We start from the raw sequence: 26,312 nt of genomic DNA, 5'->3' as shown, positions 1-26,312 counted from the left end.
CTGAACTAAACTAACTAGAAAACAGCTTCTGTGCAAGAATCCCAGCAGCAAACACGCTACCGACTACGTAATAATTCCCACCCACATAATTACGGGCAGACTAAAATTAAAGGCAAATGCCATAATTAATGACACACAAAATAAAGCCAAATGGCCATGACACCAACGGTGATTATTACCAAGGCACAAAGATATTTGGAAGCCTGAATTAAATAGAAGTCAATTTCAAGAAATTTCAAGAATGTCAGGGGAAGCGTTCCAGAACTGGATGCATAGGTTGCTGAAAGAACTGTCACTGTTTAGATAGGAATTGAGAATTCTTCAGAGACTGGAAATGGAAGAAATTGGAGATTACTTGGGATTTAGAATAGGCAATTAAGGATAGATACAAATGACCTGAAAAGTTGGCTCTGCTTCTCTCTCTGCAGATTAGCCTTAGTGTTTACTTTAACTTTTAGTTTTTTTTTTACAAAGGACCCCAACTAAATTTTCAAAGATAGACAAAAATGCTGGAGAAACTCAGCGGGTGAGGCAGCATCTATGGAACGAAGGAATAGGTGACTTTTCGGGTCTCGAGAAACTCACCCGCTGCGTTTCTCCAGCAATTTTGTCTTACCAAAAAAATTTCCAGCATCTGCAGTTCCTTCTTAAACAACTCAGTTTTCAATAAGTTGTTCATTATAAGATGCGATGCGAAAAAATAGTTGGGAAAGTAAAATTTGTATTTGAACGCAGAGGTTTGACACAGTTAGGAGTGGTAGTTATACAGGTAGCTTGTTTAGTTGACTTATTGATGATTTTTTGCCAGAAATTTCCTTTTAATGTACTGTTGTATTGACCCTTTTGTGCAGTTTTGAACTTGCATTATAATAAACTGAACAAAACTGCAATTTGGCATTCTGGTCATCTCTGTTTAGAAGGATGAAGCCTTTGTATGCAGTGCAGTCCAGTACAAAGTCAGTTCAGCAGCCTTTGTTCTAACATTCAGGTTTATTTGGTAGCATGTTGGTAATAGCACACTGCACAACAATGCGTGTCCTCTTTGCTGAGTGTGTAAGGAACTGACTTTTGTGTCATAGATCTGAGGACTAAATGAGCAGGCATTGATTTTATATATTTTGAATTTCAGAATGGGTCTTTTTCACACAGAGAGTTGTGAGTCTGTGGAATTCTCTGCCTCAGAGGGTAGTGGAGGCCGGTTCTCTGGATTCTTTCAAGGGAGAGCTAGATAGGGCTCTTAAAGATAGCGGAGTCAGGGGATATGGGGAGAAGGCAGGAACGGGTACTGATTGGGGATGATCACAGTGAATGGCAGTGCTGGCTCGAAGAGCCGAATGGCCTACTCCTGCACCTATTGTCTATTGTCTATAACATGTTAAGAGAGGTTCTGTGCTCTGATTTTACAGTGTAGAGCAACAGGGGTTTAAACATATTCCACAAAATTATAGATGGGATTTGATTTATTGGTAGACAGACAACAATTAGTGCTGTGAAAATATTTATATCCTATTTACTCGTAAGCAATACATTTTGTGAAAACAAAAATACCTCGTTAAAGCTTTACAGAGATTTTTGTGCGAGATTGCAGCTAATGTTAGCCAGCTACTGACAGTCACGTTTTACTTTAACATTCATAGAGTTCCAGGATGGCAGGGATTTGTGCCAGGTTCCCAGTACAGCAGCAAACAGCCAAGGGAATGCCTTTTTTAAAGTACAGAGAATATATATCTGAGTACAGTTGCAGGCTCAACAGGATCGAGTCGCCTGTATAAAATGGTTTTTGAAGTTTTGATGTTACCCTCTCACCCACCCTTCCCCTTGGAGGAACACAGATTAATTAACTTGTGTAATAAAAAGGAACTGCAGATGCTGGTTTATACCAAAGATAGACATAAAATGCTGGAGTAACTCAGCAGGTGGCAACTCCAGATAAAATGGATAGGTCTTCTTCTTATCAAGTCCACACACAAGATTAGAAGTTGTTCAGCCAGAGCATGCATGCATCTGCATGCAATGGTGTCTGTCTTGTCGCTTCTTGTGCGTGGTGGTGGAAACTGGGCCGCGACGTGAACGCTCTTTCCATGACCCCAATGGATAGATGATGTTTTGGGATTGGACCCTTATTCGGGATCTTTTCAATTCAGATTAATTTACATACCTCGGTTTTCCCGTTACTTACCAGTGGTGCATGCTTGTTTGACGCATTGGCTTATATTTCAGGCTTTGAAATAATTTTGAATGCATGTTGCATGTAAAGTTAAGATCTGAATTGTTCTTTGCTATGTACTTTGCATTAAACAAAATCGGTCTTTTGTATAGTGTATATTTAAAAAGTATCTCATGATCTAACATTAATCCTCTGGGGTACTTTGTATCCTTGCCATTAAAATTGTATTAGCTATGGGTTTTACAAGCAATTTCAAATTGGAGAGACCTATTCCTAACATGATTACATTTACACTTCTAAATGAGCTGTAGAATGTGACTCGAAGAACTATTTTAGAGAAGCCATTATCCTAAGTATTTGTTTGATGGATCCAGCCCCATGCTTACTTTTAAAATATAATCTCCACAATAGATTGAAAAAGACTTGTGCGCATCAGGATTTGGGTTATTTTGTAGAGCTGCTGCGCCTTGACCCGGGTTCAGCCCTGACGATGGGTGCTCTCTGCACAGAGTTTGTACCTTCTCCCTGGGACCGTGTGGGTTTTGTCCGGGTGCTCCGGTCTCCTCTCACATTCCAAAGACGTGCAGGTTAATTGGCTTCTGTAAATTGCCCCTAGTGTATGGGTGATCATTGGTCGGCATGGACTCGGTGGGCCGAAGAGCCTGTTTCCATGCTGTATCTAAACTTTAAAAAAATATATTTTTCTCAAGAAAATCTATGGACCAGATCCGACTGGTAAAAGTGCTGTCATTGTGCAAGCTATTGAACAAACTCAAGAGACTGGAAATGAGTTATGAATCTTAAGAACTTGCTGATTTGTTCTATATCACTTCATTTGCAACAGGCATCCTCATCCTTGAGCTCATGTTTTTTTTAAGAGCTTAAGGATTTTTGCATCAATTGCTTATTTAGCATAGCAAGAAGTTCAGAATGAGATTTGGGAGCAGGTAATTTTACTAGAGACAAACATGAGTAACCATCAGGGGAATGTACATGTGAACAATAAGCTTTTATTGTGTACAAGCTGCCAAATTTTAGTCGGCCAAAATAATATAAATGGTGTAGATGCAGTGTGTGGAGTATACACAAACTTGTTTGTCCTAATAACCTGTTTCTGTACTGTCAATTCTTTTACATTGTAGTAATTGCTAAGGTAATGCATTTAACTTCAGAGAAAGAAAATTGTTTTAAGTGTGCTCGATCTCTCATTGTGTGAACCTAAATTGTGTTTGAAACTTGCAAATGTATTTTCCAATTCTCTTTCTTTTCTGAATCTTTATCCCTTATACCAGTCTGTCTTTTTTTCCCTCAATCTATACTTGATTTAACTTTAAGCGCCTCTGCTCCATTGTGTTTGGCCTTTCCCAGATATCTCATCAGCTCAGTAAATGCTATTGGCTCTCTTTGTGAATTTCCCAAATGTTGCGTTCTCACCGTGACCTTTCTTGAAATTCAAGTCAATGGTATGATTGGATGGAGGATGTAGAGAGAAAAAAGTCTGGTTGCTGGCTGAAGTTGTTGAGGTTTTCCACAACAAATGGATTTAGAGTATTAGTGTACTTCTTCTTCTTATCGAGTCCACACACAAGATTAGAAGTTGTTCAGCCAGAGCTGAACACACTTCTTGGCATCTGCCCAATGGTGTCTGTCTTGTGCTTCTTGTGCGTGGTGGTGGAAAGATTGGTTGAAACAGGGCCGCTACGTGAACGCTCTTTCCTTGGCCCCAGTATTAGTGTTGATACAGATAGATTGTAAGTGCTCTTGCCTTAGTTATTGAAATATTATATGCTTCTGTTACCTTCAAATATGACTCTGAGACACTGTGACCGTTCTTCTCATCCTATTAATCCTCCATAAACATAATCCAGCACTCTGCCGGATTCTGAAAAAGGGTGTCGAACAGAAACGTCGCCCATTCCTTCTCTCCAGAGATGCCGCCTATCCCGCTGAGTTACTCCAGCTTTTTACATCTATCCAGTACTCTGTGTCTTAAGCCCAGTTTTCCCCATTGGTCCTGTGCTTACTGACAGTGGCTTGCGAGCAACCAGCACCTTTTCTTTCATGGCGTGCATGGCCTTGTCCTTCCTTTTGTAAGTAGATGAAGTCCAAGAGAATAGCTAAGGGAAGAGTTGAAGCTTTTAGGCCAGAAAGGTTACGCATGTGCAGAAACAATATGTGTTTTATACCTCTTTTCACAATAGCAAGAACTATTTTGGCATCTTTGAAAGTGAGTAAATTGCTGGGCCCAGGTAAAATATACCCAGCTATTCAAAGCAGCAAAGGCAGAAATTACAGAACCTTTGACCATTTTTCAATCCTTCCTGACTATAGCAATGATTATATGGTCCTGTTGGTTCTGAATCTGAAGGCATATTCTGAAGGGCAGTCTGTCCTGGACAAGGACATGGATTTGTCAAAGATGTTGCATCTGTATTAATTTATCTTTAAGGAAATAACAAGTAGAGTCAATGAGGGCAGTTTATTTGATATACGATAGTGACAGATATGACTAAATTGGTTTAGTGGCAGCATGCAAAGGGTAATGGTTGATGCTCAATCCTTTGGATTTTGCAAAACAAATGATTAACTGAAATGAAGGAACAGCACCTCATATTTCACTTGGGTAGTTTACACCCCAGCGGTATGAACATTGACTTCAGTAATTTCAGATAGTCCTTGCTTTCTCCCACCTTCCCCTCCCCCTTCCCAGCTCCCCCATAAGCCTACTGTCTCCGCTCTTCCTTTCTCCCCCCCCCCCCCCCCGTCATCAGTCTGAAGAAGCATCTCGACCCGAAACGTCACCTATTCCTTCTCTCTATAGATGCTGCCTCACCCGCTGAGTTCCTCCAGCATTTATGTCTCCCAACTGAAATGATAAAGCAGTTTGCAGTTAATCAAGTCCCGTTGGCAAGCACAACCTAAAAGGTTATTAAGACCCAGCAACCCCTCAAAACAACCCAGGCAAATAATATGCAAAAAACATCCTATTTCCTTCGCTCCATAGATGCTGCCTCACCCGCTGAGTTTCTCCAGCATTTTTGTCTACCTTCGATTATCCAGTATCTGCAGTTCCTTCTTAAACATGGAAAATAATATTACATGTTACAAGAAATTGCACAAGATTGAGTTTTGTAAACTACCATAATATTATGCACTGATGATCTTATTTTCGAACAACCTTGAGCAGTTTCAATTTTTAAATGTAACTTTGGCTTGCATACTCTGTCTTGAAATTGTAACCACTGCAGCGATCACTATAAAGAGCCTGTACTTCTCTGCACAACTGATCGTACCTGTCTGCATGTCCCCTGTCTGCAAGCTGCTTTTTAAATTTTACTCTCCTATAATCATTCTCTTTACTATCGATGATTTGGAATCCAGCTTATCTCTGAAGTCAGTTCCTGCGTGCACGAAAGCACAAACCTGTCTGCAGGTCCTAATATGTACCATTGCTTACATCCAACTATTGATCCAACATTCTCCAACCTCCACTTTGATGTGCCATCGTAATCGCACTTGTTTTTTCTGTCCAAATAATCTGATTTGTTATTGTTGTATTCGGCAGTTAGTAGGCCCTCCTCTGCCATTTAATGAGATCGTGTCCGATCTGAATGTGAACTCAGCTGTGCATTTCTATCCATCCTTAGTAAACTTCCACACTTTTACTTGTAATGCTTCTACTTACCCTCTGAGACATTTCTTGCCTCTCACTCATATAAACCATATAACCATATAACAATTACTCCTTTAAAAAAAAAAATATTCGCTGCCGTGAATGGGTTATCCATAGTAGCGAACTGTGATTTTAATTCTCGACCCGAAACGTCACCCATTCCTTCTTCCCAGAGGTGTTGTCTGTCCTGTCTGCTGTGTTACTTCAGCATTTTGTCTTATCTCCCAAAAGAGGAAATGTCCTCCACATCCATCCTGTCAAAGTCTTCCTGAAGCTAGTGTTTTTGTGACAAATCCACCCTTAATTTTCTGAACTCCAGTCAGAGACAAGACTAGCTGTCTATTTATTTATTCATTGTGAGACAACCTGCCCACTCTGGGTTTTGGTCAAGTACATTTTAAATGCTTCCAATATTTCTGCATCTTTTCTCGGATAAGGGGACCTGTTCTATACCTAGTATTCCAGATCTGGTCTCACCAATGTCTTGGTACAATAAAAAGCATCACCTCCTTCCATTTGAATTTGATTCCTTGAGCAATGAATGTCAACATTGTGGTAGCTTTCCTTATGATCTACTGTGCCTGTATACTAGTCTTTGCACTGGGCATTATGGCATTTTGGTTATTTCTTGAGAAGAGGGAAGGGTTTCGGCCCGAAACGTTGCTTATTTCCTTCGCTCCATAGATGCTGCTGCACCCGCTGAGTTTCTCTAGCTTTTTTGTGTACCTTTGATTTTCCAGCATCTGCAGTTCCTTCTTAAACATTAAAAACCAGGTGGATTTACATAATCTGTTTTAATTAAACATTATCTTAAAAGTATTATCTCTTTAACTGTTTAAGAAAGAACTGCAGATGCTGGAAAAATCGAAGGATGACAAAAATGCTGGTGAAACTCAGCGGGTGAGGCAGCAACTATGGAGCGAAGGAACTAATGCTCCATAATTTCTCGTCTTGACCCGAAACGTCACCTATTCCTTCGCTCCATAGATGCTGCCTCACCCGCTTAGTTTCTCCAGCATTTTTGTCTACCATCGCTTTAACTGTGCCATTTTCCCAATGCTTTCTTCCCCCACCCAACCAAAAAAGGTGACCTTTTCTTTTATGTAAATTAGACATTAGTTCCCAAGTTTTGACAGTCCAGCGATGTTCCGATTTGTTTTAAAATTCCATGTTTACATCCCATGCTCTTGTTTTCATGTCTGGCTTTGAAAGTTGCCTCATTTTTAATGTTGGGTACAAATTAACTCTACCTGCCATCTAATGTGTGACTTTGCAGCTCTTTATTCTAAATGGTCCAAAATGGGAATTATAAAATCAAGCAGCAACTAACTGTTGGGTTGCCATGTTTACTCTGAAACCAGTGAACCCGTGTAAACTTTACACAGAATCATCTTTGCCTGCATTCTTGTTACGGTAATGCTGTGTAAAGATTAATAGGCTTTTGATATTCGTCTGCTGAAACGTACTACAGCTCGACTCCCTAATGCTTGGATAGAACTGGGATTAATTAATCTGTGGTGAGTCACGTGACAATCCGCCACTGCTAATATTGGAAACGCATGTGTTGTCTGGCTCTGATCTCAGCGTTGTACCAACAGAAATCTGATCAAAATGGCCAATGCTCGAACAGGCAAAAAGCTGAGTGAGTGGCTTGTTCAGTGTCTTCAACACTTAGAAATGAGGTTGCCGCAAGGAAGAAAGTTGTTTAATTGAAGTTTGAATCTTCTATCCATCTTGCAGATTTGCAAGGCAACTTGTGATTTAAAAAAAAAAATAATTTTGAAAGCATTATTTTGGTCGTTTAATTTTTATTTGTCGAGTAAATTACCAATTTTACTTTTCTAGTTGATGCTGATGAGATTAAACGACTAGGAAAGCGTTTTAAGAAACTGGATTTGGACAATTCTGGCTCACTAAGTGTGGAGGAGTTTATGTCTCTGCCCGAGTTGCAACAGAACCCACTCGTGCAACGAGTTATAGATATCTTTGACACGGATGGAAACGGTGAAGTTGACTTTAAAGGTAAGGTATTTTCAGTATTTAAATATTTTTGGATGTTTATAATTTATTGAAAGCAAAATGTATATTATTGGGAACAGGGTAGATTTGTTCATTGTTCTTCCATGCTCTGAAAATTATTTTTGGTGGAGTATTACATACACTTTATTCATTTGTTAGACTGAAACACTTGATAATATACTAAATAATGGGGTTGATTGATACATCTGATTTTTTTTAAACTTAGTACCTGTGGGACAATTTTTGAATACTCCCAGCAATTCCTGCTGCCCGCAGTTGCTATCTGGGTGGACTTTCTGAATTTTAATTATTTAAAACAATGCTGAGAGGATATTGAGGTTACAGTGTAATAATAAATGTTAATTTTTTTTAATGACTGTTGCTCATCCCAAATGACTGCCATTTTTACCAAATTTCAGCTGTTTGATGATCTATTTAAATAGCCGCGAAGATGATAACTGTAATCTGATTGTCACATGGAGGATTTACCCTGAATTCTCTCAAAGATAAACGATGGATTTTCTGGGTCAGGAGTGGGGGGGGCAGACAAGCACTATTTTGTCCCCCTCTTCGGACAAGTGAAACGCAAACCATAGTTGATAACTTTGTGTAATTATTTAAACAATAAGACTTTAAAATTACACCTACACATGTATATTTAAAATGGAAGGTAGATAAAAATGCTGGAGAAACTCTGCGGGTGAGGCAGCATTTATGGAGCGAAGGAATAGGTTTCGGGTCGAGACTTTCAGACTCGGAGTCTGAGAAACTTGCTGATTTTCTCCACCATTTTAATCTACCTTCGATTTTTCCAGCATCTGCAGTTCCTTCATAAATATTTAAAATGGATGTGCTTTTCAATGGATAGACACATTTCTGATTGACCACTTTTTCGAATAAAAATCAATGTACGTGCATGAAGTGAATAATAATAGTTTTCAGATCAGATCAGATCAGATAGCCTTTATTGTCATTCAGACCGAAGTCTGAACGAAATTTCGTGCCTGCAGTCATACATACAATACAATAAAAAACAACAATAAACACATATTAACATCCACCACAGTGAGCACCTAGCACCTCCTCACTGTGATGGAGGCAAAAGTCTTAGGGCTGCAGTCTCTTCCCTCCTCCTCTCCCTCTGCGCTGAGGCGATACCCCACCGGGCGATGTTAAAAACAGTCCCGCGGCTCACCGAACCCCTCAAACAGGCCGGTTCAAACACCGCGGCCCGGGGTGGTCGAAGCTGCTGCCCTCCAGTCCAGCAGACGCAGCCGCTGGCCCGCGGCCGAACCCCGGACTCAGGTCACCGCCGCCAGAACGCCGTCCCAGCCACCAGAGCACCGTTCCAGCCCCGAGCCGGATCGCCCTCTCGTGAGTGCCGTTCCTCCCTCGAGCTGAGCCGCTCCGACGGGAGTGTCGTTCCACCCTCGGGCTGGGCCACTCCGACGGGAGTGCCGTTCCACCCTCGGGCTGGGCCACTCCAACGGGAGTGCCGTTCCACCCTCGGGCTGGGCCACTCCGACGGGAGTGCCGTTCCACCGACGGGCTGGGCCACTCCAACGGGAGTGCCACAGCCCCTCACGGGAGAGTCTCGGCCCCTCGCCAGGCCGCCCTCACGGGAGCGCAGTTCCAGCCCCGAGCTGGGCCGCCCTCACGGGAGCGAGCCCAGGGCGAGTCCCGTCAGGCTGCCTCCGGAGTCCCGAGGTCGCCAGCTCCGCAATTAGGCCTCAGCGCAGAGGGAGGCAGAGAAGGGGGACACGACAAAAAGTCGTATTCCCCCGAAGGGAGAGACAGAAAACCCCGTTTCAACCCCCCCCCCCCACATAAACACAACCTAAAAACCAAAAACGCAACTAGACAAAACGGAAAAAAACAACACAAAAAATTAAAGACAAACGGACTGCAGGCGAGCCGCAGCCGTTCCTAGCGCCGCCACTTCCGGATTTTGCATTCATACTTGAAATTAGAGGTCTTTGTTAGCAAAAGGTCGGAGGTCTGTCCAACTCTACTAAATAGTTAATTAATTTATGTGGAAAATTAGATTCTGGTTAATCTTTTATGTCGTTCATTACAACAATTTTACATGTAGTCCAATGAGAAACTTTTCCTGGCCTTGAGTAATTTGACAATTACACAATAGCTAGAATTTAATTTTTTTATGTTGATTAAATATTTATCATCATTAATAGTTGTTAAAGTTTCAATCTTGCTCCAGAAACTACTAACGTGAATATTGATCTTAAAAAAAAGACATTTGAGTTGAAGTCGAGAGTACTCAGGAAATTTGTGTTTTTATAAATGTCATGACAGAGTAATGCGACCAACTGCCAGATAACTTCCAGAAAGTGCTCCAGAATTTGATTTTGTTTGTAGATTGACATAATGAAGTGTGTCCAGGTTGCATTGACTGTAAGCTGGCTTCATCTCCCATATGGCCATGTTAAGTATTTAGCAGTAATTCCTAGAGTCCTTGAATGGATTCAGTTGAAGCTAATGTCAAACCCCTCCTCGCATAAAAATAACTCGATAATCAGAGCTGGTTGTAAAGAAGGAGATAGTAATTTCAGGGGTGACTGGTGTATAAGGAGGTACAAGGAACTGCAGATGCTGTCTGCTGAAGAAAGACTGCGGTATAGACAATAGGTGCAGGAGTAGGCCATTCAGCCCTTCGAGCCAGCACCGCCATTCAATGTGATCGTGGCTGATCATCCACACTCAGTACCCCGTTCCTGCCTTCTCCCCATATCCCCTGACTCCACTATCTTTAAGAGCTCTATCCAACTCTCTGTTGAAAGCATAGAGAGAATTGGCCTCCGCTGCCTTCTGAGGCAGAGAATTCCACAGATTCACAACCCTCTGTGTGAAAAGAGGTTCCTGGAGGTGGTGATTCTGGTTGGGACCCTTCTTTGAATCAGTCTGAAGATGGGTCCCGACCCGAATGGTTACCGATCCATGTTCTCCATGGATGCTGTCTGACCCGCTAAATGCCTCCAGCACTGTTGTCTTTTTTTGTGAATTATAAATAGATTGGAATGATTAGGTTATGAATGAATCCTTTATTTGTCATTCAGACCTTTCGGTCTGAACGAAATGCTGTTGCCTGCAGCCATACATGTAATAATAACAAAACACAATAAACACAAATTAACATCCACCACAGTGAGTTCACCAAACACCTCCTCACTGTGATGGAGGCAAAAGTCTTAGAGTTACTGTCTCTTCCCTCCTCTTCTCCCTCTGCGCCGAGGCGATACCCCACCGGGCGATGGTAAGTCAGTCCCGCGGTTCAAGCTCCGCGGCCCGGGGGGTGGTCGAAGCTGCCGCCCTCCAGTCCAGCGGACGCAGCTGTTGCAACGGGTGCTCCGGAAAACAGGCACCAGCCTGTGACCTGCGAGCTCCCGACATTGTCCTCCACTGGCCCGCGGCCGAGCCCCAGATTTAGGTCGCCGCCGCCTCAGCCGCCGTAGCACCGTCTCCGCCCCGCACTGGGCCGCCCACAAGGCAGCGTCTCAGCCCCGCACCGGGCTGCTCACACGGGAGCACCTTCCAGCCGGTAGCCGTGCCGCTCACACAGGAGTGTATCAGCCCCGCACCGGGCTGCCCCCACGGGAGCACCTTCCAGCCGGGAGCCGGTCCGCCCTCACCGGAGCGCCTTCCAGCCGGTAGCCAGGCCACCCACACGGCAGCGTCTCAGCCCCGCACCGGGCTGCTCACACGGGAGCACCTTCCAGCCGGTAGCCGTGCCGCTCACACAGGAGTGTATCAGCCCCGCACCGGGCTGCCCCCACGGGAGCACCTTCCAGCCGGGAGCCGGTCCGCCCTCACCGGAGCGCCTTCCAGCCGGTAGCCAGGCCACCCACACGGCAGCGTCTCAGCCCCGCACCGGGCTGCTCACACGGGAGCGCCTTCCAGCCGGTAGCCGTGCCGGCCGCACAGGAGTGTCTCAGCCCCGCACCGTTCGCCCTCACCGGAGCGCCGAGTCGTGCCGCTACCTGGACGTCGCCACAGCTCGAAGACGGCCAGCCTCGCGTTGGTGAGTCCTGGCTGGCTCTACCTCCGGACCCTCGAGGTTGGTCGCAGGTTGGAGGCCGCCAGCTCCGCCATTAGGCCTCAGCGCAGACGGGGGAAGAGAAGGGGGATACGACAAAAAGTCGCATTCCCCCGAAGGGAGAGACAGAAAGCTCTGTTTCACCCTCCCCCCACACACATAACACCACCTAATAACCAAAAAAATTACTAAACTAGACAAAAAAAACCAACATAAAAAGTAAAAACAAACAGACTGCAGGCGAGCCGCAGCTGTATCACAGCGCCGCCACTTCCTGACTCCTGGAGTCAAGTCAAGTCAAGTTTATTTGTCACATACACATACGAGATGTGCAGTGAAATGAAAGTGGCAATGCTCGTGTGCAAAAGACAAACAACCAAACAAACTATAAACACAATCATTACACACATATTCTTTTACATAATAAATAATGGAAGGAAAAACGTTCAGTAGAGTTAGTCCCTGGTGAGATAGGCGTTTACAGTCCGAATGGCCTCTGGGAAGAAACTCCTTCTCAACCTCTCCGTTCTCACCGCATGGCAACGGAGGCGTTTGCCCGACCGTAGCAGCTGGAACAGTCCGTTGCAGGGGTGGAAGGGGTCGCTCATGATATTGTTGGCTCTGGAGTTGCACCTCCTGATGTATAGTTCCTGCAGTGGGGCAAGTGAAGTTCCCATAGTGCGTTCGGCCGAACGCACTACTCTCTGCAGAGCCTTCTTGTCCTTGGCAGAGCAATTCCCAAACCAGATGGTAATGTTCCCGGACAAGATGCTTTCCACCGCCGCTGCGTAGAAGCACTGGAGGATCCTCGGAGACACTCTGAATTTCCTCAATTGCCTGAGGTGGTAAAGGCGCTGCCTTGCCAAGTCAAGTCAAGTCAAGTTTATTTGTCACATACACATACGAGATGTGCAGTGAAATGAAAGACTTATTCACGAGTGCTGAGGCGTGTGATGCCCATGTCATATCCTCGGAGATGTGGACTCCCAGATATTTAAAACAGTTCACCCTATCCACAGGATCCCCATTTATCCTCAATGGAGTGTACGTCCTCGGATGATGTGCCCTCCTAAAGTCCATGATCAGCTCCTTCGTTTTTTTGATGTTCAAGAGGAGGCTGTTATCCTGGCACCAGAGTGCTAGACCAGCCACCTCCTCCCGGTAGGCCTTCTCGTCGTTGTCTGAGATCAGGCCCACCACCACAGTGTCATCAGCAAACTTAATTATTGAGTTGGAGCTGAACCTAGCCACACAGTCATGTGTGTACAGGGAGTACAATAGGGGACTGAGGACGCAACCCTGGGGCAATCCTGTGCTCAGGGTGAGGGACTTCGATGTATTCCCTCCCATCTTGACTACCTGGGGCCTGGCGGTGAGAAAGTCCAGGACCCAGGCACACAGGGAGGTGTTGAGCCCCAATTCCATTAGCTTCCCGGCCAGTCTGGTGGGGACTATCGTGTTGAAGGCTGAACTGTAGTCTGTGAACAGCATCCTCACATAGCCCCCCTTCTGGCTGTCCAGATGGGAGAGAGCGGTGTGCAAGACCTGGGAGACCGCATCGTCCGTGGATCTGTTCGGACGGTATGCGAAGTGCAACGGGTCCATGTTCCGAGGGAGGAAGGCGCAGATATGTTTCTTCACCAGCCTCTCAAAGCATTTCATGACTACCGAGGTAAGGACCACCGGACGGTAGTCATTCAGACAGGCTGGGGAGGCATTTTTTGGTACCGGTACAATGATGGATTTTTTGAAGCAGGCAGGGACCACGGACTTGTCCAGGGAGAGGTTGAATAATGTAGTGAGCATAAAATTGTCATTTTATGATACAATTGAAACTGGGATTTTGTACTTTTAAATACTCTTTGGAGAAAGTAAAGATCGCAGTAAAAAACATTAATCCACACACAGGTAGTTCTGCTACAACCTTTTATTTGGTTATACGAGTGGAATATAATACAATTGAATTAGAGGGAAAAAATGGTATTACATGAGTTGAATTGGTTACAACATGGTTTCTCTTGGGAACTAGAGAAAAGCAGAAAACAAAAGCTGTCTTGGGTTAAAAAAAATCCAAGGTAAAGAAACTGTTTCCATCTAAACCATTCCCCCATTTATAATAGGGGAATATCATTGCTGAGGTGACCCGTTGTCTTGTCAAAAACATTTCATTGTTCGTTGACCCTGTGTTAACCTACATATGACAAATAAAACTGAACTGAGCTAATCAGACATCCCTGGTTCCAAGGACACAGTCTGTCAGTTTTACCTCTGGTAGTTGAAATTGGGGAGAAAGCAGGAGAAAGGGATTAGGAGGGAGAGATAGATCAGCCATGATTGAATGGTGTAGACATGATGGGCTGAATGGCCTAATTCTGTTCGTATCACTTATAACATTGATAAGAATCACTTCTATTGACTTGTGCACCATACTATTAAACAATTTAACATAAAGCATGAGTTTTTTTAGCTTACAATAACAAAACTAACCAGTACTCAAATTCTAATTTTAAGATGAAGCACATGCTGGTTGAAGCCTGAACACAGTATTAAAAATTGTGAATTTTACACAACCTGGTCACAGTATAAACAAGAGACAAAATGCTGGAGTAAGTCAGGCGACATTTTGCAGAACATAGCTGTATCTGCCATATCCTCCAGAGATGCTGCCTGACCCGCTGAGTTACTCCAGTACTGTGTCTTCTCTTGTAAACCAGCATCCGCAGTTGCTTTTGTCTCAATCAGTAACATACGTAGAGTGATATCACGTGGATGACTTCAGTTTTGTTGATGCTTTAGATCGGACATGAATAAATAGTATCCAATTACAGCCTGTAAGCTGTGGAATTTCCTTGAATTTTAAGACCAGTAAAATTCAAACCACTTTTTTCTTTTTAGAAAATATCTATACTATCAAGTGGACCCGTTCTTTCTTGCATTGCCACCACTTCATGGATGCTGTCCCATTGTTTTCAGCTTATTACGACTCTTAAGATCTTGGATTCCTCAAGGCCAGGCAACTCCCTAGTGCAGTGTTTCTCAACTTTTTAACCCTTGCGGAACCCTTGAAATAATCTCGGGGAACACCTACATTAAAATTATTGCGCATCTTTATTAATCTCTTTCTCTTTCATAAAATTAAAGTTCATAAGGCAAACATAATGTTTAAGAAGGAACTGCAGATGCTGGAGAATTCGAAGGTAGATAAAAATACTGGAGAAATTCAGCGGGCTGAGACCCGAAACGTCACCTATTCCCTCGCTCCATAGATGCTGCCTCACCCGCTGAGTTTCTCCAGCATTTTTATCTACCTAAGGCAAACATAATATATTTTTCTGATAACTGGCAACTGACAATGCAAAAAAAAAAACTGAAATCAAACTGCTTGTTCAAAACTGACGCAAATAAAAGCAAACAGAAGAACTAACCTTGGAGGAGAGAGAGAGAGTGAAAAAACAACACTTTTCATAAATTGACAAAAACATACATAAACTTGATAAACTAACAAAAATAAACATAAACATACTTATTTTTAATATTCATATAACATCCCTAAATGATGGGTAAAAATTACTAAATAACGTGGGTGAATGAGGGACTGTACCTGCACGCCAGGAAGCACAGACAGGACTGATGGTGACCGTGCATGCGTCTGTACTCGAGTGAATCACTTGATGATACACAAATCCGTCATGTACAGCTCCTGTCCACTGACCACTAAAGGCCGTTTCACACTGGCGCTAAATATGCCGTACGTTTATATTAAATTACAAATATGAAATTAAACACAAAAATGACTCAAAAATACATTTACAAATGATTAGCCTATTTATCTCGGAACCCCTAGAAACCTCTCGCAGAACCCTAGTGTTCTGGGGAGCCCCTGTTGTGGAACTAATGTCTGAGATAGTGATAGAAGATCAACAGCGGTCTCGCGTTGGAGCTTGCACAAAGTGCTAAGTGGTCTATTATTTCTTGAGTTTGGAAGTTTGGAGTTGGAAACCAAGTGGAAAAATTGTTCAAGTATCCTAGTTGTCATCTTGAGCAGTCTATGGGATCAAGGAAGATTGGCTTCCACTCCAGTTCCTTTGCCTCATGAACCATCTCGGACCCTAATCTAACTCATGCAGTCTATGCTATGAAGTGATCAGGAGTGGTCAGGTGGGTATGTGGAGGGAGAAGAAGCATCTGCTTCAACCACTGTACACACATTGTCTACTCTTAGCAATGCCACCCCAATTGCAGTAGTTTCACTTTGCGTGAGCATGTTCCAGGGATTCCTATTAGGAAGGTTTTGAGGACATCCTTGAATCATCTTCTCTATACACCTGGTAATCTCTTGCTGTGAAGGAGGTTGGAATAGAATGGCTGGTTTGGAAGTCCAATGTCAGCAATGTGAATGGTGCCCGTTGGAACCAACAGGATGTACTAGGGACACCGCCACCACTTCTTCTTCTTGCCTATGGCGTTCTCAGCCTAAAGTTGTAGGACAACTTGATCTATTTGATTTTATTTGATTGTGCACATCAGGTTGATTGCATTCGTTGAAACAGGGCGGACCACGTGGAGGTTGCAATCTCCCACCCCAGGGACACCACTATTGGGAGTGTAGCCAGGGAGAGGAAGCTGTCAATGAATCTGGAAGGTTTTGTAGAAACTCTCTTGGTAACATTCCCTAGCGATTTGAAGTGTTGCTGCAGGTAGTTATGTGTCAAAGCATAGAGCATGGCAAATGTCACTCCTGTCAGGTGAACCGTGCGTTTTTGACCAGTTTTGAAACTGACCATCACAGGTTGTGCGGCCACACTAAAGATGATGAATTGCATCAGTGAGGTCTTCCTTTATTGAGGGAATGAGTAAAGTTGAAGTGGATTGATGAATCCATATGCTGTAGGGAATGCAGGCTTTGGAGCCAGGTTAGTGTATGGTCTAATTGAAGCCATATTCACTGCTTTATGTTGTCGAATCTTCTGGATTGTCAGGAATCTCCTGGAATTAAATAAAGAACAACCTAGGAGATACATCTCTCAATCAGGACCTTGGTGATTGTGCAAATTCTGACTGGATTGAATTAGCCGGGGGTACATTGAACTAGTTAATATGACAAATTTGTGAGGATCTTAAGCATGCGCAGGAGCAATGCTAAAGTACTTGCACTGAAATATTAGTTCATTTGGGGACTGGGTATGAGTTTGCAACAAGCCAGATCCTGTGGTAGAAACAAGAAGATAGACACAAAATATTGAAGTCTCAGCGGGACAGGCAGCCTCTCTGGATAGAAGGAATGGGTGACGTTTCGGTTCGAGACTTCTTCAGACCTCTCTCAGAGTTCTGACCCATTCCTTCTATCCAGAGATTCTGCCTGTCCCACTGAGTTACTCCAGCATTTTGTGTCTATCTTCGATATAAACCAGCATCTGCAGTTCCTTCCTACACATCATGTGGTAGATATTCAAGTGAAGCTGGCAACTTGTTCAAATTGATGAGTGGAGCAGGAACTCTTCCCTGCTTGGCCTAGTTGTTGGTTGGAGGACAGTGTTATCTATCCTGTGATGCATCACGGCAGCTGCAACCTTGCCGATGTGGCCTGAAGTGGATCTGCAATGGACTCAACTTTCATTGTTCTTTCCCCAAAGCAATAGTGAATCACCTCTTTTTAATACTGCAAGACAAACAAATGAAATGTCCTGTGTATGACCAACCCCTTTTGGGCACTAGTTGACCTGTCGGGTAAGTTCAGAATTAATTAACTGGATCTGCTGGTGATCTTTTGCCGTGGCAGAACTTGAACAATGTAGAAACAAAGAACTGCAGACAAAATGTGTAGGAAGGAACTGCAGATGCTGGTTTACACCCAAGATAGACACCAAAAGCTGGAGCAGCTCAGCGGGTCAGGCAGCATCTTCAGTTTGAAGAAAGGTCCCGACTCGAAACATCACCCATTTCTCCAAAGATGCTGCCTGACCGTCTGAGTTAGTAAGAGGATTAGATAGCGTAAATGCACTGAGTCTTTTGCTCAGAGTAGGGGAATCGAGAACCAGGGGACACAGGTTCAAGGTGGGGGGGCAAAGATTTAATAGGAATCTTCGGGGCAACTTTTTTACACAACGGGTGGTGGGTATATGGAACAGGCTGCTGGAGGAGGTAGTTGAGGCAGGCACTATTGCAATGTTTAAGAAACATTTGGACAGCTCCATGGATAGGATAGGTTTAGAGGGATATGGGTCAAATGCAGGCGGGGGGGGGGACTAGTGTAGTTGGGGCATGTTGGTTGGCATGGACAAGTTTGGCTGAAGGCCCTGTTTCCACTCTGTATAAAACTCTATCTACCTAGGCACAGTGAAATTCCTTTTTTGCATACACTTCAGTAACAGTCTTACTATACATGAGGAACAATCGTTCTTGTGCAAGATAGTAGATTACACGGAGGCAGTACACAATTCACCATGTTCTGGCTTGTACCCTGCAAGTTGAGAGCTGCTAAAAATATTGCTCTTAACTTGGCCATAAGTCCTGGCGATGGCACTGAGCCGGAGTTGCAGTGGTCGGCAATGTTGTTGATGTCCTCCGCCGCTGCAGGCTGCGTTATGTTCAACACGCTCGGCCTCCCGGAGCGGTGTCTGATCCACACGAGCCGCAGGCTGCAGCAGGGCCTCCAGCGTCCCACTCTGCCAACACCTCCACCCACAAATACGTCGTCCCCTCAGCTCAGCCTCCATGCCCCCGGGGTGCCTCTTGCAGCCGACCTCAAAGACCAAGAGCGCCACCAAGGGTGTAGGAGGTGAGACCCTAGCACACTCACTGCTGCCATCGTTTTCCTCCATCCATGGCTGCCACCATCATGAATCTCCCCAAGTATTAGTAAAAAGGTATATCTACCTAGGCACAGTGAAATTCCTTTTTTGCATACACTTCAGTAACACTCTTATTGTTGATCAGACTGGCCTGGAGTCTCCCTTCTTTTGGATAGTGGGTGCTATAACCATGATTCATAAATGCATTTATTATATTAACTGGTTTAAGTAACTGGTGCAAGCAGTATTTTAAGTGATCAGCCAACTCAGTTATACTAACTGTTTTGTAATCATTCCTTGCAGAGTTTATTGAAGGAGTCTCCCAGTTTAGTGTTAAAGGCGACAAAGAACAGAAATTGCGATGTAAGTATATTGTATTTCAATGGCCCCTAATGTTATTTACTGAATGTTTAAGAAAGAACTGCAGATGCTGGAATAATCGAAGGTGGACAAAAATGCTGGAGAAACTCAGCGGGTGAGGCAGCATCTATGGAGCGAAGGAATTAACACTGTATTAACATGATGTCAAGTCATTCGTAAATTTTTTTCACCTATGATACAAGGGATATGGTTCAAATGACTGGCGTATGGAAGTTAATACAAGGTTAATTCCTTCGCTCCATAGATGCTGCCTCACCCGCTGAGTTTCTCCAGCATTTTTGTCTACCTTTAATGTTATTTACTGTTAATTAGTGTTTAAGAAAATTGCTGCGATTAATTTCATCCGGAATATTTGTTTATTAAGAAGCAATTTTGCAGTATCAGGTTGTGGATTGACGCCGTGTTCCAGAGGCCACCTCGTGTATTCTGTTCAGCCACCGGCAATACCAGTGGGGTGTGATGTGAGTGGATGAGCCTTCTCTTGGAATTGGTGAAGAACATTAGGCTTGATCGATGAATGGATCCTGTGCACTAATTAACAAAAGTGTTTACTTGGCCAAGCTTCATTCTCAGTCAACATTACAAAGAAAACAGATGTCCTGCTCATTTATTTATTTCCTTCTGTGTGAGTTAGTTGTGTTTCATTCGTTGCAACTGCGACACCACTTCAGAAGAAATTCATTAGCCCTACGAAACATCAGGACATATTTATCCCCCCCTAGCTTATTTCACCATTCAGGTAAATCTTATCTGTAACCAAATTCCATACGGCAGTCATTTACCCCATATCCCTCGTATCATAGGTGAAGAAGTTAAGTTTTAAAATTTACGAATGACTTGACATCATGTTAATACAAGGTTAATTCCCGGGATGGCGGGACTGTCATATGCTGAGAGAATGGAGCAGCTGGGCTTGTATACTCTGGAGTTTAGAAGGATGAGAGGGATCTTATTGAAACATATAAGATTATTAAGGGTTAGGACACGCTAGAGGCAGGAAACATGTTCCCAATGTTGGGGGAGTCCAGAAGCAGGGGCCACAGTTTAAGAATAAGGGGTAAGCCATTTAGAACGGAGATGAGGAAACACTTTTTCACACAGAGAGTTGTGAGTCTGTGGAATTCTCTGCCTCAGAAGGCGGTGGAGGCCGTTTCTATGGATACTTTCAAGAGAGAACTAGATAGGGCTCTTAAAGATAGCGGAGTCAGGGGATATGGGGAGAAGGCAGGAACGGGGTACTGATTGTGGATGATCAGCCATGATCACATTGAATGGTGGTGCTGGCTTGAAGAGCCGAATGGCCTATTCCTGCACCTATTGTCTATTGAATAGTGGAGGAGAATTTCAAACTTCTGATGCATGTTCTGCATTGAAATATGATGTGTAATTTGGATCCAACTCTAATCTGAAACACTGGATATGGATTTTACATTCTGTCCCTCGTGCTGGACTCCAACCTTAAACAAATATGGTGGAAACACTCTCCTGATAATTTAGCATTTGGAGTTTCACACATGACAAAAGATCTTGGTGCACGTCTCTCATCCCAGGGCTGAGAACCAAACTTTTCCGAGTCCAGGTGTGGTACCATTAAATAGCCTTTTATATTTGACATTGAGATAAAAATGTTAACAGAATGTTAACCTTTAAGTGTCCATGGCCCTTTAAATGTTCATTGTCTCCCTTCCATTGTTATTATTTCTACTATTTCTCTATTCAACCCTTGTGATCCAAAGTGCATGACTTGCACATGTCTACATTGATGGCTTTTTGCCACAATAGTATCTAATCACAAGTCTATCAATGTCTCCATACATTTTGTGCTTGTATGCATTCTACTTACTACAGAAATCAGATGTGTTCTCCATCCAAGTTGCTCACAAATGCAAACTTCTTCTTGCGTGTGGCGTGCACAGCCTAAAGTTGTAGGACAACTTGTTCTATTTGATTGATTGCTTTTGTCGAAACAGGGCGGACCACGTGAAGGTTGCAATCTTCCCCACCCCACAAATGCAATGAATAGCTGGGACACAACCTAGTTTTTTTATGTGTATCATTAATAACATTTCCAAAAGCCCCCATTATAAATACTGTCTTCTGCTCGGTTTCCCAGCCAGTTCAGTAATTTTGCTGTGGGTTATGTTGGACCTCCAGAAAAAACACTTTCTGTATAGGCTCAATATTTTATTGTATAGGCCCAAACTCCAATATTTTAGCCGCCACGTCCAAAAATTGCTTTGTGTTTCGTGAACCTGGTATCTATATTTCAAATGTGTTCAAAAGGAAATGTTGATATTTCAATTTATTTCACTACGTTTATGATAAAATTATGTTAAATCCTACCACTAACGCTGATAAGAAAGAATATGATCTGTTTCCCTACTGGTGACTTGTAGCTGTGTGATAGAGGGAAAGATAAAACAGTTGAAGAACATTTGATGTCAAGTGAAACCTGAATGTTAGCAGCTTCCCACAGTTTTTACTGCAACCTTTTCCTCTCATCAGTTGCTTTCCGCATCTACGACATGGATAAGGATGGGTACATCTCTAACGGAGAGCTTTTCCAGGTGCTTAAGATGATGGTTGGGAACAATCTAAAGGACACACAGCTCCAGCAAATTGTAGATAAAACCATAATTAATGCAGATAAGGATGGAGATGGAAGAATATCCTTCGAAGAGTTTTGCGCAGTAAGTTGATCTATTTTACTTTGAACAAATGCTTATTTAGTTTTGCTAAGATTTATTAGGATCAAGTAACATAGAACAGTAGAGCACATGAACCAGCACTTTGCCCTGCAATGCTTGTGCTGAACTTGATGCCAAGATCAACTTTAATCTCCCTGAATATAATTCATATCCCTCCGTTCCCTAAATATCCATGTGCCTATCCAAAAGTCTATTAACTGCCACTATCATATCTGCTTCCCTTACCACTCCAGCCCTCCACATCTACTTTAAATGTTGCCCCTCTCACCTCAGAAGCTATCCCTTCTGGCACCATTCTAGTAAACCTCCTCAGCCCCCTTTCCAAACCCTCCACATGTGCTGCGGTGACTGGAACTGGGCTCAATACTCCTCATGTGGCCTAACTAGCGGAGTCAGGGGATATGGGGAGAAGGCAGGAACGGGGTACAGATTGTGGATGATCAGCCATGATCACATTGAATAGCGGTGCTGGCTCGAAGAGCCAAATGGCCTACTCCTGCACCTATTGTCTATTGTCTAAACGAAGACCTATAAAGCTGCATCATGACTTCCTGACTCTAGTGCTCAATGCTCAGACATATGAAAGCAAGCATACCACCCCATCAGCCGTCGCATACAGCGTATAATGTTCCAACATTATCGCCACCTCCAACGGGATCCCACTACTGGCCACATCTTCCAATCTCAACCCTTTCCTGCATTCCGCAGAGACAGTTCCCTCCGAAACTCCCTGGTCAACTCGTCCCGTCCCAACCAAACCACCCCCTCCCCAGGTACTTTCCCCTGCAACCACAGGAGATGCAACAGCTGTCCCTTTACCTCCCCCCTCGACTCCATCCAAGGATCCAAACAGTCTTTCCAGGTGAGGCAGAGGTTCACTTGCACCTCCTCCAACCTCATCTACTTTATCCGCTGTTCCAGGTGTCAACTCCTCTACATCGGCGAGACCAAGCGCAGGCTCGGCGATCGTTTCGCTGAACACCTCCGTTCAGTCCGTCTTAACCTACCTGATCTCCCGGTAGCCCAGCACTTCAACTCCCCTTCCCATTCCCAATCTGACTTTTCTGTCCTGGGCCTCCTCCATTGTCAGAGGGAGGGCCAGTGCAAATTGGAGGAACAGCACCTCATATTTCGCTTGGGTAGTTTACACCCCAGCGTTAGAGAATGTGGACTTCTCTAACTATAGATAGCCCTTGCTTTCTCTCTCCATCCCCTCCCCTTCCCATTTCTCCCACCAGTCTTACTGACTCTGCCTACATTCTATCTTTGTCCCCCCTCCCCTGACGTCAGTCTGAAGAAGGGTCTCGACCCAAAACGTCACCCATTCCTTCTCTCCAGAGATGCTGCCTGTCCTGCTGAGTTACTCCAGTATTTTGTGTCCACCAAGCATACCAGACATAGAAACATAGAAAATAGGTGCAGGAGTAGGCCATTCGGCCCTTCGAGTCTGCACAGCCATTCGATATGATCATGGCTGATCATCCAACTCAGTATCCCATCCCTGCCTTCTCTCCATACCCCCTGATCCCTTAAGCCACAAGGGCCACATCTAACTCCCTCTTAAATATAGCCAATGAACTGGCCTCAACTACCTTCTGTGGCAGAGAATTCCACAGATTCACCACTCCCTGTGTAAAAAATGATTTTCTCATCTCGGTCCTAAAAGACTTCCCTCTTATCCTTAAACTGTGACCCCTAGTTCTGGCCTTCCCCAACATCGGGAATAATCTTCCTGCATCTAGCCTGTCCAACCCCTTAAGAATTTTGTAAGTTTCTATAAGATCCCCCCTCAATCTTCTAAATTCTAGCGTGTACAAGTCGAGTCTATCCTGTCTTTCTTCATATGAAAGTCCTGCCATCCCAGGAATCAGTCTGGTGAACCTTCTCTGTACTCCCTCTATGGCAAGAATGTCTTTCCTCAGATTAGGAGACCAAAACTGTATGCAATACTCCAGGTGTGGTCTCACCAAGACCCTGTACAACTGCAGTAGAACCTCCCTGCTCTTATACTCAAATCCTTTTGCTATGAATGCTAACATACCATTTGCTTTCATCACTGCCTGCTGCATCTGCATTCCTACTTTCAATGACTGGTGTACCATGACACCCAGGTCTCGTTGCATCTCCCCTTTTCCTAATCGGCCACCATTCAGATAATAAATTCAGATAAATTCAGACACCACCTTTACCACTCTGACTACTTGTGTTGCCACTTTCAAGGAGTAGGCGACTTGGTCTCATGATCCCTCTGTACATCAGTACTGTTGCATGGTCCTCCCAAAGTGCAGCCCTTCACACTTGCACGTTGAATTTAATTTTCATCCATTTGTTAGCAATGATGTCAAATGAAAAAATTGAAATTAAATTAACTTGAATTGGATTTGAATGCACAAAATAGATTTTCAGAATGGAATATAGCTGAAATTTCTACTCTGCCGGAGTACTCCTAATATTAATGACATTTCAGTGACAGTGTGTTTCTAGAATTTAGCAAGCCACACTGAGATTTATTCAGCTATTCGTTTGCAAGGTTTTTTATGTCACCAGTAATATTAGCTCAATTCCTTCTGGCATTCTTCTCCAGAAAATGTGATAAAAGTCTAAGCCTGCTGTATCCCCTAGCATTTGGCCATATCTTCTGTAATTCTATGTGTCTAATAAAAGCTGGAGTGTACATTTTGCCAATGATTAACCTGCAGTGATGTGAGTTCCTTAGAAAGGCCACCAGAATAGTTCTCCATTTTCTTTGTCTGATAGACAGTGGGCTAGGCTTTTATGTGCTAGCTATACCTTGTGAACCTTTGAAATACGTTGGTCAGAGATCTATTATTTCCATCTGACATACAGTGCCCTCCATAATGTTTGGGACAAAGACCCATCATTTATTTATTTGCCTCTGTACTCCACAATTTGAGATTTGTAATAGAAAAAAATCACATGTGGTTAAAGTGCACATTGGCAGATTTTAATAAAGGCCATGTTTATACATTTACAGCAATGTTTATACATAGTCCCCCCATTTCAGGGCACCATAATGTTTGGGACACAGCAATGTCATGTGAATGAAAGTAGTCATGTTTAGTGTTTGGTTGCATATCCTTTGCGTGCAATGACAGTCTGCGATTCATGGACATCACCAGTTGCTGGGTGTCTTCTCTGGTGATGCTCTGCCAGGCCTGTATTGCAGCCATCTTTAGCTTATGCTTGTTTTGGGGGCTAGTCCCCTTCAATTTTCTCTTCAGCATATAAAAGGCATGTTCAATTGGGTTCAGATCGGGCGATTGACTTGGCCACTCAAGAAATGACCATTCTTTAGCTTTGAAAAACTCCTTTGTTGCTTTAGCAGTATGTTTGGGATCATTCTTTTGCTGTAGAATGAACCGCTGGCCGATTACTTTTGAGGAATGTTTTTTAACTTGAGCAGATAGGATGTGTCTATACACTTTAGAATTCATTATGCTACAACCATCAGCAGTTGTATCATCAATGAAGATAAGTGAGGCAGTACCTTCAGCAGCCATACATGTCCAGGCCTTAACACCCCCACCACCATGTTTCACAGATGAGGTGGTATGCTTTGGATCTAGGGCAGTTCCTTATCTCCTCCATACTTTGCTCTTGCCATCATTCTGATATCAGTTAATCTTCGTCTCATCTGTCCACAAGACCTTTTTCCAGAATTGTGTACTTTAAGTACTTCTTTTGCAAACTGTAACCTGGTCGTCCTATTTTTGCGGCTAACCAGTGGTTTGCATCTTGTAGTGTAGCCTCTGTATTTCTGTTCATGAAGTCATTGACAAACCCATACCTGAAGTATGTTTCTGATCTGTCGGACAGGTGTTTGGGGATTTTTCTTTATTGTAGAGAGAATTCTTCTCTCATCAGCTGTGGATGTCTTCCTTGGCCTGCCAGTCCCTTAGCATTAGTGAGCTCACTAATGCTCTCTTTCTTAATGATGTTCCAAACAGTTGATTTTGGTAAGCCTTAGGTTTGGCTGATGTCTCTAACAGTTTTTTTCTTGTCTCTGTCTCATAATGGCTTCTTTGACTTTCATTGGCGTAACTTTGGTCCTCATGTTGTTAAACAGCAACAAAAGTTTCCAAAGGTGATGGAAAGACTAGGTGCTGAGAGCTCTCTTATACCTGCATTAAGGAGGCAATTAAACACACCTGACCAATTACAAATGCCTGTGAAGCCATGTGTCCCAAACATTATGGTGCCCTGAACTGGGGGGACTGTGTATAAACACAGCTGTAATTTCTACATGGCGAAACCAAAATGTATAAAAATGGCCTTTATTAAAGGTCAGGTCAGGTGGAGTTCCCCCCCCGCCACGGGTACCATGTAATCCTGTGCTACCCGCTCCATGGTCGGATGGTCGGCGATTAAACCGTCTCACCCACCTGGTTTGCCAGGTGAGGAGGGGGCTGTGGACCCCCAGCAGGACCAAAACCAAGACCTGTCAAAGGGCGGATGAGCTTCTAGCGAGCCAACGGCCATCCACACTTCAGTAGAAGTTGCG

General features: G+C 43.7%; 1 protein-coding gene across 2 annotated transcripts in view; it reads left to right on the top strand.

The window, feature by feature from the left end:
* ppp3r1 (protein phosphatase 3 regulatory subunit B, alpha) overlaps positions 1 to 26,312 on the top strand; it is a 48,916-nt gene that overhangs the window by 19,208 nt on the left and 3,396 nt on the right. For both annotated transcript variants that reach the window (XM_033026339.1, XM_033026338.1), the window contains exons 3-5: positions 7,686 to 7,862; positions 19,005 to 19,064; positions 21,588 to 21,772. In XM_033026339.1, coding sequence (XP_032882230.1) covers positions 7,686 to 7,862; positions 19,005 to 19,064; positions 21,588 to 21,772 — 422 coding nt within the window. The remainder of the gene's footprint in view (positions 1 to 7,685; positions 7,863 to 19,004; positions 19,065 to 21,587; positions 21,773 to 26,312) is intronic.

Source organism: Amblyraja radiata, chromosome 8, assembly GCF_010909765.2.
Source record: "Amblyraja radiata isolate CabotCenter1 chromosome 8, sAmbRad1.1.pri, whole genome shotgun sequence".
In the NCBI taxonomy this organism is placed as follows: Eukaryota; Metazoa; Chordata; class Chondrichthyes; order Rajiformes; family Rajidae; genus Amblyraja; species Amblyraja radiata.
The sequence above is the reverse complement of the archived record's forward strand: the minus strand, read 5'-3'. Positions and strand labels throughout refer to the sequence as shown.